This window comes from Cladophialophora bantiana, assembly GCF_000835475.1.
Source record: "Cladophialophora bantiana CBS 173.52 unplaced genomic scaffold supercont1.8, whole genome shotgun sequence".
Lineage (NCBI taxonomy): Eukaryota > Fungi > Ascomycota > Eurotiomycetes > Chaetothyriales > Herpotrichiellaceae > Cladophialophora > Cladophialophora bantiana.
The window spans coordinates 157373-172853 of NW_015971582.1; the positions used below are offsets into that span (position 1 = coordinate 157373).

The window sequence follows — 15481 nt, forward strand, 5'->3', positions numbered from 1 at the left end:
TATCGAGAACACTCACCACCAGCACCACCCATCACTATTGCACCAGTGGTGTCCTACTGTCATGGCAAACAAGGCACAAGATGATCTTGTATTGGTGACCGGCGCGAGCGGGTTTTTGGGAGCCTATTGCGTCCTGAAATGTCTTTTGAGCGGCTATCGTGTGCGAGCCACCATCCGATCGGCCCAAAAAGCAGACCATGTGCGGGAAATGCTCAAGGCCGGCAGCAGCAACAACAACAACGGTGGTCCGGACGGCGAGTCACTGAACCTCGACAACCTCACCTTCGCCGTGGCAGACCTGCTCAACGACGATGGCTGGCCACAGGCTGTCCAGGGCTGCCACTATGTCTTGCATGTCGCATCGCCGTTTCCTCCCGGCCCCCCCAAGCATGAGGACGACTTGATCTTGCCCGCACGCGAAGGCACGCTTCGAGTGTTGCGAGCGGCGCGAGACGCTCACGTCAAGCGTGTCGTCGTCACCTCATCCTTTGCCGCCGTCGGGTACGGGCTCCCCAAGAACAACCACGGGCCGTTTACCGAGGACATGTGGACCGACATCAACGGGCCCGGCGTCAGCGCGTACCAGAAGAGCAAGACGCTTGCGGAGCGCGCGGCCTGGGACTTTGTCAACAACAGCAACAATGAAGGCGGCGGATCGTCGCTGGAACTCGCCGTCGTCAACCCCGTGGGCATCTTTGGCCCGGTGCTGGGCAGCGATTTTGCCACCTCGATCATGCTGGTGCAGCGCCTCCTCAACGGCTCGCTGCCCGCCTGTCCACAGATCCAGTTCGGCATCGTCGACGTGCGCGACGTCGCCGACCTGCACCTGCGCGCCATGATTGACCCCAAGGCCAATGGCGAGCGCTTCATCGCCGTCTCCCCGCCGGGCATGACCGTGCAGCAGATCTCGCTGGCGCTGCGTGAGAGGATGGGCAGCGTGGCCAAGCGCGCACCCACGCGGACCCTGCCCAACTTTGTCCTGAGACTCATGGCCTTCTTTGACCCGGCTGTTGCTCTGGTCGTTCCCGAGCTCGGCAAGTTCAAGGAGATCTCAAACGACAAGGCAAAGACCGTGTTAGGTTGGCGACCTCGGCCGCCCGTCGACGCCCTCGTTGCCACTGGGGAGAGTCTGATCAAGTTTGGCATTATCAACTCGGCATGAAGGGAGTTCCCTGGATCAGTGAAATGGCATCTTCGGTAACCACTGTTTCACAGTTGCAAAAGAAGATAATATCAACGGGCTCGATTGATATGGCCATGGTCGTAATATTGTCTCTGTTGTAGCTCGGGTTTCCGGTTTGGGTGGTTGTCTCGAAGATGGAGCTTGACATGCAAGAATCAAGATTTCTGTGGCAAATGTAGACTCGGACGGTATTGTTTTCTTTGTTCCTAACGGCCTGGTTCGTCTGAGCACCTCATCCAGGAAGCGAAGGAGATTCTCCGCAGATGGTTCACTGGTATTGCCTTTTCGGTGTCGAGTAATCCATGCCTCCCAGGTATTCGCCCATCAATCAACGCTTTTTTGACTGGTCCAACTCGTGACTCTTTGTCGAGCTCTCTGTATCCTCTCTTACTTTCCGTACAATCTTCATCTTTGTAGGCGAACAAAAGAGCAATCTTTTAAGCACCAGGTGCTGCGTATTTGTTCTAGGACTCGGGCTGAGGCTCGTCGGGCTCAGGCTGGTCGGGCTGGGAAGAGTCGAACATAATATCATTACTTTTCTCCTCTTCGGCCAGACCTGGAAGGTCGTCATTTTGGAGGATGTGCCAAATTAAGGAGACGTGAGGATGGAAAAGGCGATAACGCGAAAAGCTGGAGGAGCTTGAATTCATGCACACTCCGAGACAGTAAAGAAGTAAAACAATGTCTCTCTAAATGTAAATGAGGTAAAGCGAACCTAAGACTGTAACAAGACAAAAGGTCTCTGAGAAGACAGATAGAAAGGAGATCAATGGAGCGAAAACACCGACACCCTTCACGGAATGTATAATGACGACAAAAAGTGAAGAATGTGACCCTCGTTAAGGTAGAGATAAGAGAGAGGGAGAGGACATATGAGAAGTCTCTCGGGGTAGGAAGGGGAAATAAGAAGAGGGTGGAATTGATAGGAGCAAGGTGCTGACCTCGAAAGCGCTGTATCGCAGAAGCTCGATATACTCCAGCTACAAGCTTAACTTGTATGACCGAATTCGTTCAATCTACGGCTGAGAACTTTCAATATTGTTTTGAATCCCTTCCAGCTGGGTAACCGTCAATTCATTTGCCCCAGTCGACGTTATTGGTTTGCGCCACGATTCGTAATCGAGCATTATGCCCTATTTAGCACTTTGCATCTGGCCATGGCTTGGGACTTTCCCCGCCCAATCTGCCCGTGCCCACCGTGGTGCTGGTGAAGGAAGATTCTTGTCGCCCAGCGCATCACCAGAGTGCCTAACAGTGTGATATTATAAGCTAAAAATGATCTTTGAGATTCGGGGCCGGATAAAACTTATTCCGTGCCGAGCACTTCAGCTTGGCGCCCAATCTTCTTGGGTACCCAACGAGCCAGCTCGCCAGGGACAAGGACTGTGCAAGGACTGTGCAAGGCAATCAAGCAACAGCTGGATCCCAAATCTCAGCTTGCCCGCTTTTTGGATCACATGGCTCGTGTCATGGACTGTTAGTTGAGTCTCTGTCCTAATCCAACATCTAGCTGCCATCATGACAGCTAACGCAAATACTGCGTCAGTCAGATCTCACAGCGACAGATTTCAGGACTGTGACATTGATCTCAGTACGAATGAATTCCGTTTGATTCGACTACTGCTCCAGACAGCGAAGAGTGTCGGGAGCTCACTGTCAATTGAATGTGAGCTACTTCATGCCGACTTCGACCTCCCTCCGCCGTGCAAAGCTCTCTCATACACGGGGGGTGATGCCAAAGATGGCAGCCGGGCTCGCCGGGTATCATGGCGCCCGCTTCTGCAACACTGGTCCCGCTCACAAGGCGAAGTATGCCGCAAAAGCTTCAATATTGCCTTGCAGGATCGGATTCCAATTGTTCGAATGCTGTGCCGTACAACGCCTTAGCCGTAGCCTGCAAACACATCAACAGTAGCATAATGCGCCAATGTTATCAAATACAACTTCTTCAGTCCAAGTGGGCCTCTTTGTCCTCACATTTTTCATCCATCACCACTTTGGAAGCTCGTCTGATGGCAGATCAACATGGAACATATCACCCGGCCTAAAGATCCGGTATTGCCATTAATGGTGATGCCGTACCTACCATCAAGTCCGAGAGATGAAAAATCCTTTCTGCAGCAACCTGTGTTTGGTAGAGAATTTGTGTACGAGGGCGCATTTCGACAGGATCTTTACAGAGGACTTCCGGCTCGAAATATTTTCGCAATGATGCAGTCAATATGGTTTTGTGGGCTTATTCAAAAAATTTTGCGAACAGACCTGGAAAGTGCCTTTCCGAAAAGGAGACCTCGTGAAGTTCGAAGGGGACAAAAGCGTTGTTGACACTTCTATCCTCTCTAGGTATGCTCAGAATTCTTGTGTCGCTATAAAAAGTCCGATCTCGCACACTATTTCGAAATGCTTTAAGTGTCCCATCGAACGATTGTAATATACGGGACTGATATGCAAACGGTTGAGAACAACCGCGGCTTTGACAGTATTCTCAAGGCATTCTACGGCGGTCAGGATATCATCTGCTCATGTGGTACACGGAGTGACAGTGGATCTATCTGATTGATTGCGTCTTGCCCCTCTGCCTGTTCAGAGCGACTTTGCCTGTTTATATATGCTTTTGGCCTGTAATCCGAAGGCCATTCCTGAAAACCTCCTATTCTGTTGCCATGCTGTCGCAGGTTGGTGAGAACAACGGTGTTGAGGTCAGTGTCGCAGTGGGTGTGACAGCCAGCGTCTCAGGATGGTTTGCCACAGTGGCTATCTTACAACCCTGTCAACAGGTTGCTCCCAAGACTTGCTGCTCCAATGCATTCCCGCCATCAACTCGACTTGGAAAACCCACTCGTCGGGTTAGTTCCATCTGCATTCTGATCGACCCAGAATGAAATACTGCAGAAACTTCAGGTTTGAACCTCTGTTATGGGAGAGAGTTTAATTTCTCGTATTTGTTCGTGTCTTGGAGCTGAGTTGAAAGGGAGCCTAATCTGGCGTGTCCAGTGACCGGCTATACCTGCCGCACAGTTAGACAGCTTGGGGTGACGTCACCACTGCCCGCACTAAGCGGTCGTCCAAGAACAGCTGTCAGCAAGCTTGATTGCGTCATGTTCCAACTATCGCGTTTTGCTTAACGCTACGAAGCAAGGAGCTCCTCCTTTCTACACGGCGTAGTACCGATTGGCGACTTGCAATTGAGTGTCTAACCGTCATACAACGCTGCTGCAATAATTATGTCGGGAATCGTCGAAAAGCTGACTGCTGAAGGGGGCGGTGAATCAGCAGGTGAGAGCATATGATGGCTTGGAGTTTTTCTGAGCCAGTCCTAAGCTAGACAGAGTTCTTAAACGACATCGTGAAGGAGTTATGGCCCAACATCAATGCGGCCGGCAGCAAAATGGTCAAGGAGATCGTGGAGCCCATGTTCAAGACGATGCTTCCTGGCCCACTGGCCACTCTGCACTTCACCAAGATCGATCTCGGTCCTGTACCTCTGCGGCTATCAAACGCAAAGACAACAAAGAGTGAATTAGATGGCATCAAACTCGACCTCAACGTTGACTGGGTGGGCAAAGCCGACATCGAACTGGATGCAGACATGATACCCGCCCTCGTGAGTGGTTGTCTGCTGCCAACCAGGTGAATGCCATTGATTCGTGATGCAGGGCGTCGAAAGCGTGCAGCTTCATGGCAGGCTTTCCATATTGCTATGCCCGCTAACAAACGTCATACCGCTGGTACGCAATTATTCCGCCACCGGCGTCCTCCCCATTGACATCCAATGCAGATCGGAGCCGCCCAGATATCATTCATCAACCCCCCAGTCCTGAAGCTCGATTTCACCGGCGCTGCCAACGTGGCCGATTTCTCGGTCATTGACGACACCGTCCGCAAGGTGATTCTTGGCATTATCAACTCCATGTTCACCCTTCCCAACCGATTCCTGCTTAAGCTTGACGCCAATGCCGACTACTTCAAAACCTACCATTACCCGCTTGGCATGGTGCGAGTGACCGTGGAGAAGGCATGGGGCTTTGGAGAGGAGGCGAAGTCGTCCACGAGAAAGTTGTTCAACAAGTTAACTGGCGCCGCTCCAGACTGCTATGCCAAGGTCGACGTCGGCGGAGAGGAATCGTGGAAGACAACCACGAAGAACAACACGAACAGGCCGACGTGGAACGAGACGCATGACTTTGTGGTGAGTGATTTTGATCAGTGCATTAAAGTGGACGTGGAAGATGAAGATGTCAACGGAGATGATGAAGTCGGCCTTGCGGTGACAACGGTTCGAGAGATTTTGGTGGCTGGGGGGAGCCAAGAACTGCCACTGGTTCACAAAGGCGAGGAAACGGACGGCAGAGTATCGATCTCATGCCAATTCTTCAAGTACGTGGCCGATGCCGGTAGCCTCACCGCTTCCGACCACAAAGGCGATGGTCGCCTCTCCGGCATCGCTACCATCCTAGTCGCAGGTGCATTCGACATTAAGGGCCAGCGCGAACACCTGAAGCCAAGCGTCGTGGTGACTTGGGGCAAGACTCAACGATTCCAGACCGCCATCAAGACTGATGCTCCCGGTACCGACATCAGCAATCCTGCATTCGACCAGGCGTTCCGACTGCCCATTACAACAGACTTGGTGGGTAACAGTCCGGACAAGTTCCGCATTGCACTTCTGGACGGCGAGAATGAGATCGGAGGCGTTGATATACCCTTTGCGAGTGTGGCGGATGCACCGGATAAGATCCTTCAGCAGAAATTTGACGTTGGTAATGGAGCCACTGTCAGAGCCAGCATCTGCCTGAGAGGCATTATTCCTGGAGAAATGCCCCAGGCGGCGCTTCCCGACAGACGCAAGTAGTAATACGTCGACCAATGTGACAGCATTCATACTTTATACCGACCGTGAATATCCCTTAAGATCATGCTCTCTAGAAATTAATATAAAAAGGTAAGAGTAGAACGTGCTATATAAAACATAGGGGGTGGGTTTACTGAGGAAAGGAGAAATAAGAAAAGATATTAATTGAGACAGGCAAGGCTGGGGTGTCAGGAGGGGATGGGGCATCTCTGATTGCCAAGTCAAAAAGCAGCGACCTGCCAAGACCGGGCGACTATGCCCGAAAGGGGTAACTCTACATATGGCCAAAGGTATGCCCTCATAAACGGTGAACCGATTGTTTTCGGTGGCAGATGCGCACGTCTTTCGCAAGACATTCGTCGGGAGGAGTGACATTCCTAGATGCAGATTGCATTAAACTACAGCAGACGAAGTTTTCTCTGATGTCTGAGCTGCAGAAAAGCAGCTCGGCAATTAACTGTGATAGAGAGTGTCTGTCAATGGCAACTAATATGGTTTCGTGAGCCACTGGAGCCCCGAGCATAGGACAGCGCCTCATAAGCTGGGTGTCCATCGACAAGAGCGACCATTACCAAATCACGTCGGAGCAGTCCGTCGTTTGCGGGATGGAGTCGTAGAAGCCGGAAAAAAATTTTCCGTCAGATATCGGCGAGTATGTACGTTCGCCAGCAATTTTTTGATACCGCTATACCCCGCTTTATACGACAACATGCCAGCATTTTGATCTCATAATCCTCGTCGCGTATCCTGTCCAAGCCTGTGATACACCATGGCGCCAGAAACAATGCCACAAATGCCTCTATCAACCACATATCACAAACAGCTTGGTGCAGATGAATACAGCCCACATACTCGCGAAACCATGAATGCCACAGCCGTTAGTTCTCATGACAGCTCCCAAACAGAAGCTCAAAAACTTCGTCACGCCCTGCATCGCGCCATTGTCCTAGACACTGCAGGTACCTGGTCAGGTAAATTCCACATTTGTCCCGGTTCTTCCTTCCCTGGCTAATCTCGCCTGCGCCCGTTCAGCCCGCCTTCTTCTCCTGTTATTAGCATACTCCGTTGCTCCACTTGTCTCCGTTCCAGGCGAAGTCACACCACTTCCCGCCGGGTACCCTAGGTTGCTGGCTGATCCTGGAATAGGCGGTGGAGGAGGGAAAGGCACTTGATATATTTGACCCGCGCCTGTTTGCGCGGCAGCATGCTCGGGTGGTGTAGGATATGGTACGGTGGGAGCCGGACTCGGCCCAGCGACCGACGCTGGTGGTTGGGGGGTCCGCGCTGCTGCTGAGTGTGGCGTGGCGGCAGCTTGAGCGGCAGCTTCATTCTGCGCGGCCTGCTCTGCTTCCAGCGCTTCGGTGCGTCGCCATCGTCGATCAGCACTGCTAGGTCCCCCCATCGCCTCACTGTCGCTCCCGCTGAAACTTGACCCTCTTCTGGATCTTCTCGCCGCTGCAGAAGCTTGGCGTTCTTTTCTCCTCGCTTCGCGTTGTGCAGCGGCTTCTTCTTCCGTCAAGCGCCGTAGAGTCACTTGACGGCCGTCATGGTGCATGTTGATTTTGACACTGACTGGAGGGGACTCCATGCTGTCCGTAGGGTTGTTGTTACGACTACCTTGTCGTCGCCGACGGCGGGAGTCCTCCGCTGCGGCGGCTCCGAGGGCTGCACCTGCAAGTCCAGCGGCGGCTTCGTCGCGGAGATGATGACGACGTCGTTGCCTGCCCGATGCCGTGGTGTAAATTTCACTCCCCGATGATTCCAGGTGAGGCGGTGGCACTGGAGGCATATCTCCTTGGCCTGGAGGCGGAACGGGAAAAGCAGCAGAAGGGGGACCAGGCTGAACGATCGGAGGATCCTGGCCGACAGGCCTGATCCGATCTCTGTCGGCAAGAGCACTTGCTGCGGCGGCGCCCACGCCTGCACCTGCTGCTGCTGGGATGGCACCGCTCATTCCAGGCGGACCCAGGTCAGTCGACAGATCTGATGCAGTCTGACTGCCCGACCTGCCATGGCGGGCTCGTCTTGGCGGAGCGACTCCATCGCCGGTGTACCTGTGGGCGGAGTTCATGCGTGTCCTTCTCTCATCCTCTATCCTCTCTTTCCTGAGTTGTTCCGCGCGAAGGTCTTCTTTGCGTTGTCTGCGGTTTTTGAACAGTTGTCGAATGGCGAACACTGTTCCTCCTGCAGCCACGGCATCTCGGAATCCATGCGCTCTCCGGTCGCGGCGCGACGGCGATCCAGACGCGAATGAGTCGTCCGTGTACAAGGACCCTGAATCTCTGCCTCCATCCGAGCCTAGTGTCATTGGAGTTTGGGCGAGAGGATGTGTTGGTCTCACATGGCCTGGGCTTGCACCAACCGGCGTCACTGGACGAATGGAAGATGGCCTGCCTTCTTCCATTCGTGACATTGAGTCCGTCGTGACAGACTGATTACCGCCAAGGGGCGGTCTGTAAGGACCAATGTCCGACTCGTCGTCGCGGTCTCTGCGGCCCATCAGCTTCTTGACCGCAGCAACCGCTCCTCCGATAGCTGCGACCTGGAGAAGGCGATGCCCGATACCATGACGAGACCTATCGGACAGTTTGTCGTCGTAATAATACGAAGATCCGCTTCCCGTCACTTCTGTCCCAGCTCCGTCTCCATGCACACGGTGAGGTGAGTCATCCCTCCCCGAAGATCGTCTCCTGAACAATGCCGCCAGACCCGCACCAGCTGCTCCTGCCAGTGCCAGTTTGCCCAATCCTGTGTGTCTGTGGTCGTCGGTCTCAACGACCTCAACCTGGTTATTACCGCCGCCTCCAGGTCCATAACGGCCTCTTCGCCGCTCCGCTAGATATTGCAGGATGAAATATAAGAAGAGGAGGAAAAACCCCCATAATGAATAGAGAACGAACAAGAAGGGAGGCGACCCGTAGAGCGTCAAGCCAAGTGGAACCTGAACGATCCCGAGCAAAGCAATAGCTCGGCCCAGCCAATGATGCAGCATAGCTCTGAGAGGAATGTGTGGGCGTTTTCTCCCTTTTTCTCTCCGGTGCAGCAAACACCCTCCCATGATCTGCACCCAGACCAAGACGTAGAGTGCGACACCAATCCCATGATGTGGATTCGTCAAGCTCCTGTTCGGGCCAACGGCTTGAAAGCCCAGAATGATGATCACGGTGCTCAAGAGGAGGGTAAGGATCTGGAGCCAGATGTGCATTCGTAGAGCAAGTCGGGGCTGACGGCCGTAGAATCGCATGAGGAAAATTGCGAGCGGGACGATTCCGAGGAATGTGATGGCAGCGATGATGCCGTGCGCTTCGACCAGGCCATGGTAGCCGGTCAAAGAGAAAAAGCGATTTCCCATTCCTTAGTTTTGACTTTGTCAGTTTACCACCCCGTCGCAGGATGTTCTGGACTCTTTCTTCTTACCATTGTATCTCATTGTCGCAAAATTCAAGCCGACAAGATTGGGTAGGAGAAAGTCATCTCTCCCGGCATCCCAAGTGCCGTCGCCCACATGCAGAGTATTCGAGTCATAGGTGCTACTCCCCGGGGGAGACAGTTGCGGTGAGGGCGACATCGCTCAAAGGCAGTGTGTTTTAAACAATCGACAGATGGGTTTTGCTGGAGGTTGTTCCTCCGACAGTCAAGGTGTTGGAACCATCCAACAGCGGGAATGAGGTTGCTATTTTGGTGGACAACGGTTGCTGTTGCGGCGCGATCGGGAGCTGTCAATGATCTTCGCTTTGTTTACTTGAGCTCGGCAAGCGGGGTAGATGAATGGTCGACCCTCCTCTACTGAGAAAGCCGAATGGATTGTATTGTGGGAAGGGGAAGGAAACCCAGCTGGAGTCGATCTAGGACCTTGGTAAGTAGGAAACTATCACAAGAACAAGTCCGCAACTGTCGATTGCGATTGTCTGGATGCGGCCGGGGGTGAGTGGGTGAGTGAGTTGTCACTTGCTTGCTTTGCCAAAGCGCAGGTGGCTGCCAAGATCGAGCGGTAGGATGGGCAACAGCCAAACGACTCGCCTCAAGCCGCTAGAGACAGGCACAACCATCACCTGCACCAAAGAGCGGGCACCATCGGCGACATCACTACGCACGGGAGTACCTGACTCGCTCGTACACAGCACCAGGCCCTGTCGATTCTTCGAGCGGTTACTGCACACTACCATCATGTCTTCCGTACGAGGTACATATAAAGCAAGATGTTTTCGTCCACGTTATAAGGTCCCTACTTACCCTTGGTCTTAACAATTATACATAGATGGCTACCGAGATCACTCCAAAATTTCTCAATTACATGCCCAAGTTGCCAAGCGACACGCCCCTCGTTGATGGAAGCTGGTCTCGTTGCGGCCATGTAGGCTTTTGTCCTTCCCGAATATCAAACTTGCAATCTTGCCCGGTCACAATCTGGGACGTTACTGCGCCAAGTTGACTAATGTTGGTCATTGTCAAAAAACCAAGCTCGTCCAAGCCGTTCAAATCCCAGGCAAGAGGCATCAAGCATGATTTTCCAAAGTCGACGAACTTGAGGGCGAAGTAATCATTAAAGAGGAAAACGTCTAAACATGATAACCTGTCGATGGTGGATAAAGGCGATCCCTCGTGCCATTTGGATAAGCCAAGATATTCATCTAACTCCGTCCGCATTAGGTGTTCTGCGGACAAAAGGTTATAATCGCAGCGAACGAGGCAAGGCTGATTGCCGAGTCTGCGGAAGATAGCTTTCTCGTCCTCCATGGATCTGATGCGATGGGAGCACACTTCGACCTGAAGAGAGAAACTTCCACTCGTCAGAGGCTCCCCACCAATCTCTCCAGATAGCTGAGGAATGGCGAGAGCATTAGCCTCCCTGCTGAACGTCAAGGGGATCGGCGCTACCACTTTTGTGCCGTCCAGGCGCGAAAAGTCCCATGCGTGTCGTGTCAGAGATGATGATTTGAACGTGAACTAGTATAAGAGCAACTGGTGCTTCCTTCATTTCACATGATGATTCCTGTTTTTGATCACGGGGACGCCAGATGTTGTAACCAGACAGATCCCGTGTTTCCTTAGGTCGTCACCAATACGCCCAGGCATAAACAGCCCGCTATTGCTGACCTGACAGAGACTGTCCCTTGGAAGAGTATATTCTGTGACTGGAGGCTAGCCCATCCTTGCAACCCTACCCCATAGACCTGAGAAAATCTATCCCCGTCTCCTCCTGATTCGTAAGAAGAGCCAAAAGAAGAAGAAAAAAAAAATACGGGACAAATGGTAGCATTGAAGAGGAATGACTTGTACATCGAACACCGGACAACGACTGATACACAGTTTTAAGTGGGATGATTGGACAGACTCGTGTTTTCGGTGGTGTGAAGTTGGGGAGCAAGGCGCTATGCCTACCTATAGTGAGCCTCGTACGGAGAGCCTAGAACTTCACAGGTGTGCTGGGATGGCAAGTGCAGCGTGACTCGTTGAAGGTCTAGGGACCCCGGGGGGAGGCCGAACAGCAAATACCCTTTTCGCCAGCTGGATGGAGAGGGGGGTCACTGGGCGGGATTTGCTGGGATCCACGGCGAGGTGGAGAATGTCGGAAATGGGTTTGTACAATGATTGTACTACGTCCATGCGGTTGGAGGCAACTCCCGTCTTGGGCATCGATCACTCTTCGACATTGGCTATCAGCACGAATACTCCACGACTATCCAGGTCGATGCCGTCGCCAGCGCCAGATTCGCATCTAACTCCTCTCCATAGCGACCATGATTGATGCCGAGCAGTGGGCTCGCTTTGTAAAGGCGGTGTCAAGGTACGGAGTGTTATGAAGAAAAAATTAATCGCTCTTATCAACGCCCGGATAAGCTAGCTGCATACATGTCCTGGAAACTAACCGATACGTTTCTCCAGGCTTTTAGGATGGATCTAGTGAGTTCATCGAGAAAGAGAGAGCGCGACGTCAATCGTGTTGGCAAGGCCACACCGCTAATCACCCGACAGCACATTATCCTGGAGCGCTTCCTTCTATCCTCAACCGTGGCTGAACTGGAAACGCCGCAGCACTCATGGCTTGGCTATCGACTTTCCGCTTCTCAACGTCCTCGGCTTCGTATGCTACACAATATCAACCTGCTGTTTCCTATACTCGCCGACGATCCGGCAACAATACGCCCTGAGGCACCCAGCATCCCCAGAGCCGACGGTGCAGTCGAATGATGTTGCTTTTGGCCTGCATGCCGTCGTCCTCGTCATCTTGACCTACTCGCAATTTTTCTCCCGGTTATGGGGCTTTCAAGTGTCACCTCGTCAACGAGCCACTCGCCCCGTGTTGGCAGTTGTGTGGGGGAGCCTTCTTGCCGTTGCGGCCATGGTCATGTTGGTTCTTCTTCGCTCAGGCCGGGAAAAGCAGGATCCACTCGACTGGGCTTGGATTGATGTGGTGAGATACCCTTCCCCAGCGCTCCATTATTGGCTCGACTCAACTGGCTTACCATCCATTGCCGCCCGCAGCTGTACACATTGGGATATGTCAAACTCGTTTGCACCTTTGTCAAGTACATCCCACAGGCTTTCTTCAACTACAAGCGCCAATCGACCGAAGGCTGGAGCATCGTGCAAATCTTGTTCGATCTCATTGGGGGCGTGCTGTCCATAGCTCAACTTGTCCTGGATGCGAGCTTCGGCGGTGATTGGAGTGGGATCACTGGTAATTCTCTGAAGCTGGGCCTTGCCAACATCAGCATGGGGTTTGACCTGCTTTTCATTCTTCAACATTATATTTTATACCGTGCCCAAGGACGGACGTGGAAGGACTCGAACGAGGAAAACGACCCGGAACGGCCGCTGCTCAGCCGTTGACTGCACAACCCAGCCATCTCGCCACCAATCTGCTTGGCTCCAATATCAGGATCCCGTCGTTGAGATGAGCGGTCAGGCGGGACAGGGGACGAGCTCCGAGTCCCAGAATATTTCCTCATCGGACTTTGGGGTGAAGGATATATCCTGAAGACGAAGGTAGTGGACGCTCCCTACTCGGACGCCGACCGCTTTTGCCATAGGGGGCTCGCATGGGTTTCTTATTTTGCACTCTTGTTTGAGAGCCCTCTCGCCCAATCTGGGCCAACGGAGGCGCGGGCGGCGCAAAGGGATGGGCCGCTGGCTCCTCGCTAAACCACACCTCTAGCGACAATTCAGCGAGATTCGCCCTGCGATATCCGACGGCCTGCTTGCAGGGACATGAGGTGTGGAAATCAGGAATGGCCAAAAGGACAAGAATCGAATAGGCGAGCGCGGGTTCACCAGTGGAGTCAACGAAACAGGTGACTGGGCCTTCTGCAGATGTTCGTCACACTTTCTGCCACAAAGGCACCACAGAGGAAGCAAGAATAGATCGCTGCGAATGTTAGACGATGTTTGTTCGCACCTGGAACTCTACATAGAATGTGGGAGGCCGTGCCGAGAAGATCCTTTTTTTGTTTAATATCCTGAGCGAATAAGGCTTCCACGCTAGGTTTCATGCCACCAAACATGTACCTGTATTACCTAGGTACTTGTACCAAGTAGGAGATGGTTCGCTCACCATTGGCCGTATCTCGTAGGTAGTTCGCAATCCCTTGCTGCTCCATGACCCTCGCAGTAAGCCGGAAACACTTATGCTGCTAGCACTATTGCAAGACCTTTCTTTCAGCTTCGTCTTTGTAGCCAGACTAGGAGAGGACACGCGAGGGGGTCGGTGGAAGCACTTGTTAGCTCTCCGACGTCCTGTAGGTCTCCGGAAGCTACATTCTGAGCCTAGCTAGCGCACCCGTAGCCGGCGGAGGCGTGAGAGATTTTTGTGGCTTCGCGTAGGATTAGGATTGGGGCTGGTCACTGGAGGGGAACCGCCATCGGCGAACAAGAAGACTTGCAGTGTGCTCGCGACTCGATTTCTTTGGCTGCTCAACGATTCGAACCGGCAAGTGTACGTCTTGCATATTTAGACCAAGACGCGAGTTGTTTGTTTTTCCCTTCTTTTTTACCCGCCCAAGAGATTTAAGCGAGAGGACCGGAGAAGTGAACGGGTTACAAGCTGTTTGTCTTGCGAGTGCGGGGCGGTCCAGAGAAGCTAAAAAGGGTCGGATGTCGACTATGTAATCACATGAATGAGGCTCTGATGATCTGAGTGGACTTGAGAATTGGAGGCAGAGGCCGGAATTCGACGGAGTGTGGGAAAGTCAAAGGAAGAGAGCTCGGAGAGTGGAAGAAGAGAGAGGATGGGTAGGACAGGACACATCACACCTCGCTCCCTCGCAACGCTGTTGGAATCCACCACTGCCAACTTTGGGTTTTGGGGGATTGTGATTTTGACGCCCAATCTGTGAGATGCGAGGTGAGGCAGCCAAAGACACCAATAATAAATGATGGCTTTAGTGCTACCCGGTACAAGCAGAAAGCGGGTTGCTGCGTTGCTGCTGGTGCCAGCGCCCTGCTATTGTAGGATCGTTGCTTCTTGGTGCGTGGGATCATGCGCAGTGTTCGGCTCCCCAGGCTCGAAGCTCGAGCAGTTCCTTGTCTGGGTAGTTAGTTGCTGCTCGTGCGCAGGTGTCAAATGAACGAACCTTGGACTGGATCTAATGGCATACGAATGACGGCAGGGCGCAGTCTGAGTCAACTCGTGGCCATCGGATGGAAGGGTTTTGAAGGGGGTGCCTGGACCGGCTCCTCATTGGCGTCAGCCTTCTCTGGTGTGGGGCGCTGAGTCGGTGACTTGGGGGGGGGGTCTCTCGCCTATGATAAGTGAGGCTCGTGTCCCCCACTGATCCCCATTAGCAATCGCCCATCCAGGCCATCCAAGCCCAGCCTCCTCAGAGGGAGCCTCAGCTTCTGTGCCGCGAGCCTCCATGGGCCACCAGGCCTTTTCATTCCATTAATTAATCGCCGCAATGCCAGACCGTGCATGGCTCCCTAATGCAATAGGTAGGCAGAGACTAGCAAGTCTTGATTTAGCTACACAACAACGCACTCTGCTCATGAACCATCTCTCCTGTACTCGGTAGCCAGCAGCAAGTAGCCAGCAGCCACCAAACCTTCGACTTCGCAAAATAGCACCCCATGGCCCTGATGGACCCTACAAAGGCCAAGGATAAATCCCATCCAGCACCACGCTTGCTACCCGAGCTCCCTGTATCCTCGATCCCATCCACGATTCCTACTCCTCCCCTCAACGGAACCTGTAACCTTGTATTCCGCCCGAAGTTGCGTTTGCGAGGGGCTGTGCTGTCACTTGGCTACGCATCCACGCTAAGCCTCCCCAAGGCTCCAGGCAATTCGTTTTGCTCTCATCATCAAAACCTTGAGGAACGAACGACGGGAAGGAGGCCAGACGAGCTGCGAGGTGAGAGGTGAGGAGACGTGACTTTGACGAGTCAATTTGCATCCCAACCTCTCTATCTGCGCTCCGGCTCCGCACCGCATTCAACAGCCTCGCAACC

The 15481-nt window shown here is 53.1% G+C and overlaps 4 protein-coding genes across 4 annotated transcripts; 3 read left to right on the forward strand and 1 right to left on the reverse strand.

The window, feature by feature from the left end:
* Positions 1-61: 61 nt before the first annotated feature.
* On the forward strand, positions 62-1162 carry Z519_05711 (uncharacterized protein; the record flags this gene model as incomplete). The annotated part of the gene is made up of 1 exon (XM_016763451.1): positions 62-1162. The coding sequence occupies one exon, from the start codon at positions 62-64 to the stop codon at positions 1160-1162; it is 1101 nt and encodes a 366-aa protein (XP_016619775.1).
* A 3245-nt stretch (positions 1163-4407) lies between these two features.
* On the forward strand, positions 4408-6035 carry Z519_05712 (uncharacterized protein; the record flags this gene model as incomplete). Its single annotated transcript, XM_016763452.1, has 4 exons — positions 4408-4459; positions 4513-4787; positions 4840-4911; positions 4962-6035. 4 exons carry the CDS (start codon positions 4408-4410, stop codon positions 6033-6035), a joined length of 1473 nt encoding a protein of 490 aa, XP_016619776.1.
* A 967-nt stretch (positions 6036-7002) lies between these two features.
* On the reverse strand, positions 7003-9603 carry Z519_05713 (uncharacterized protein; the record flags this gene model as incomplete). Its single annotated transcript, XM_016763453.1, has 2 exons — positions 7003-9389; positions 9453-9603. 2 exons carry the CDS (start codon positions 9601-9603, stop codon positions 7003-7005), a joined length of 2538 nt encoding a protein of 845 aa, XP_016619777.1.
* A 2173-nt stretch (positions 9604-11776) lies between these two features.
* Z519_05714 (uncharacterized protein) lies at positions 11777-12869 on the forward strand (the record flags this gene model as incomplete). The annotated part of the gene is made up of 4 exons (XM_016763454.1): positions 11777-11823; positions 11922-11939; positions 12012-12450; positions 12522-12869. The coding sequence occupies 4 exons, from the start codon at positions 11777-11779 to the stop codon at positions 12867-12869; spliced, it is 852 nt and encodes a 283-aa protein (XP_016619778.1).
* Between the last annotated feature and the right edge of the window lie 2612 nt (positions 12870-15481).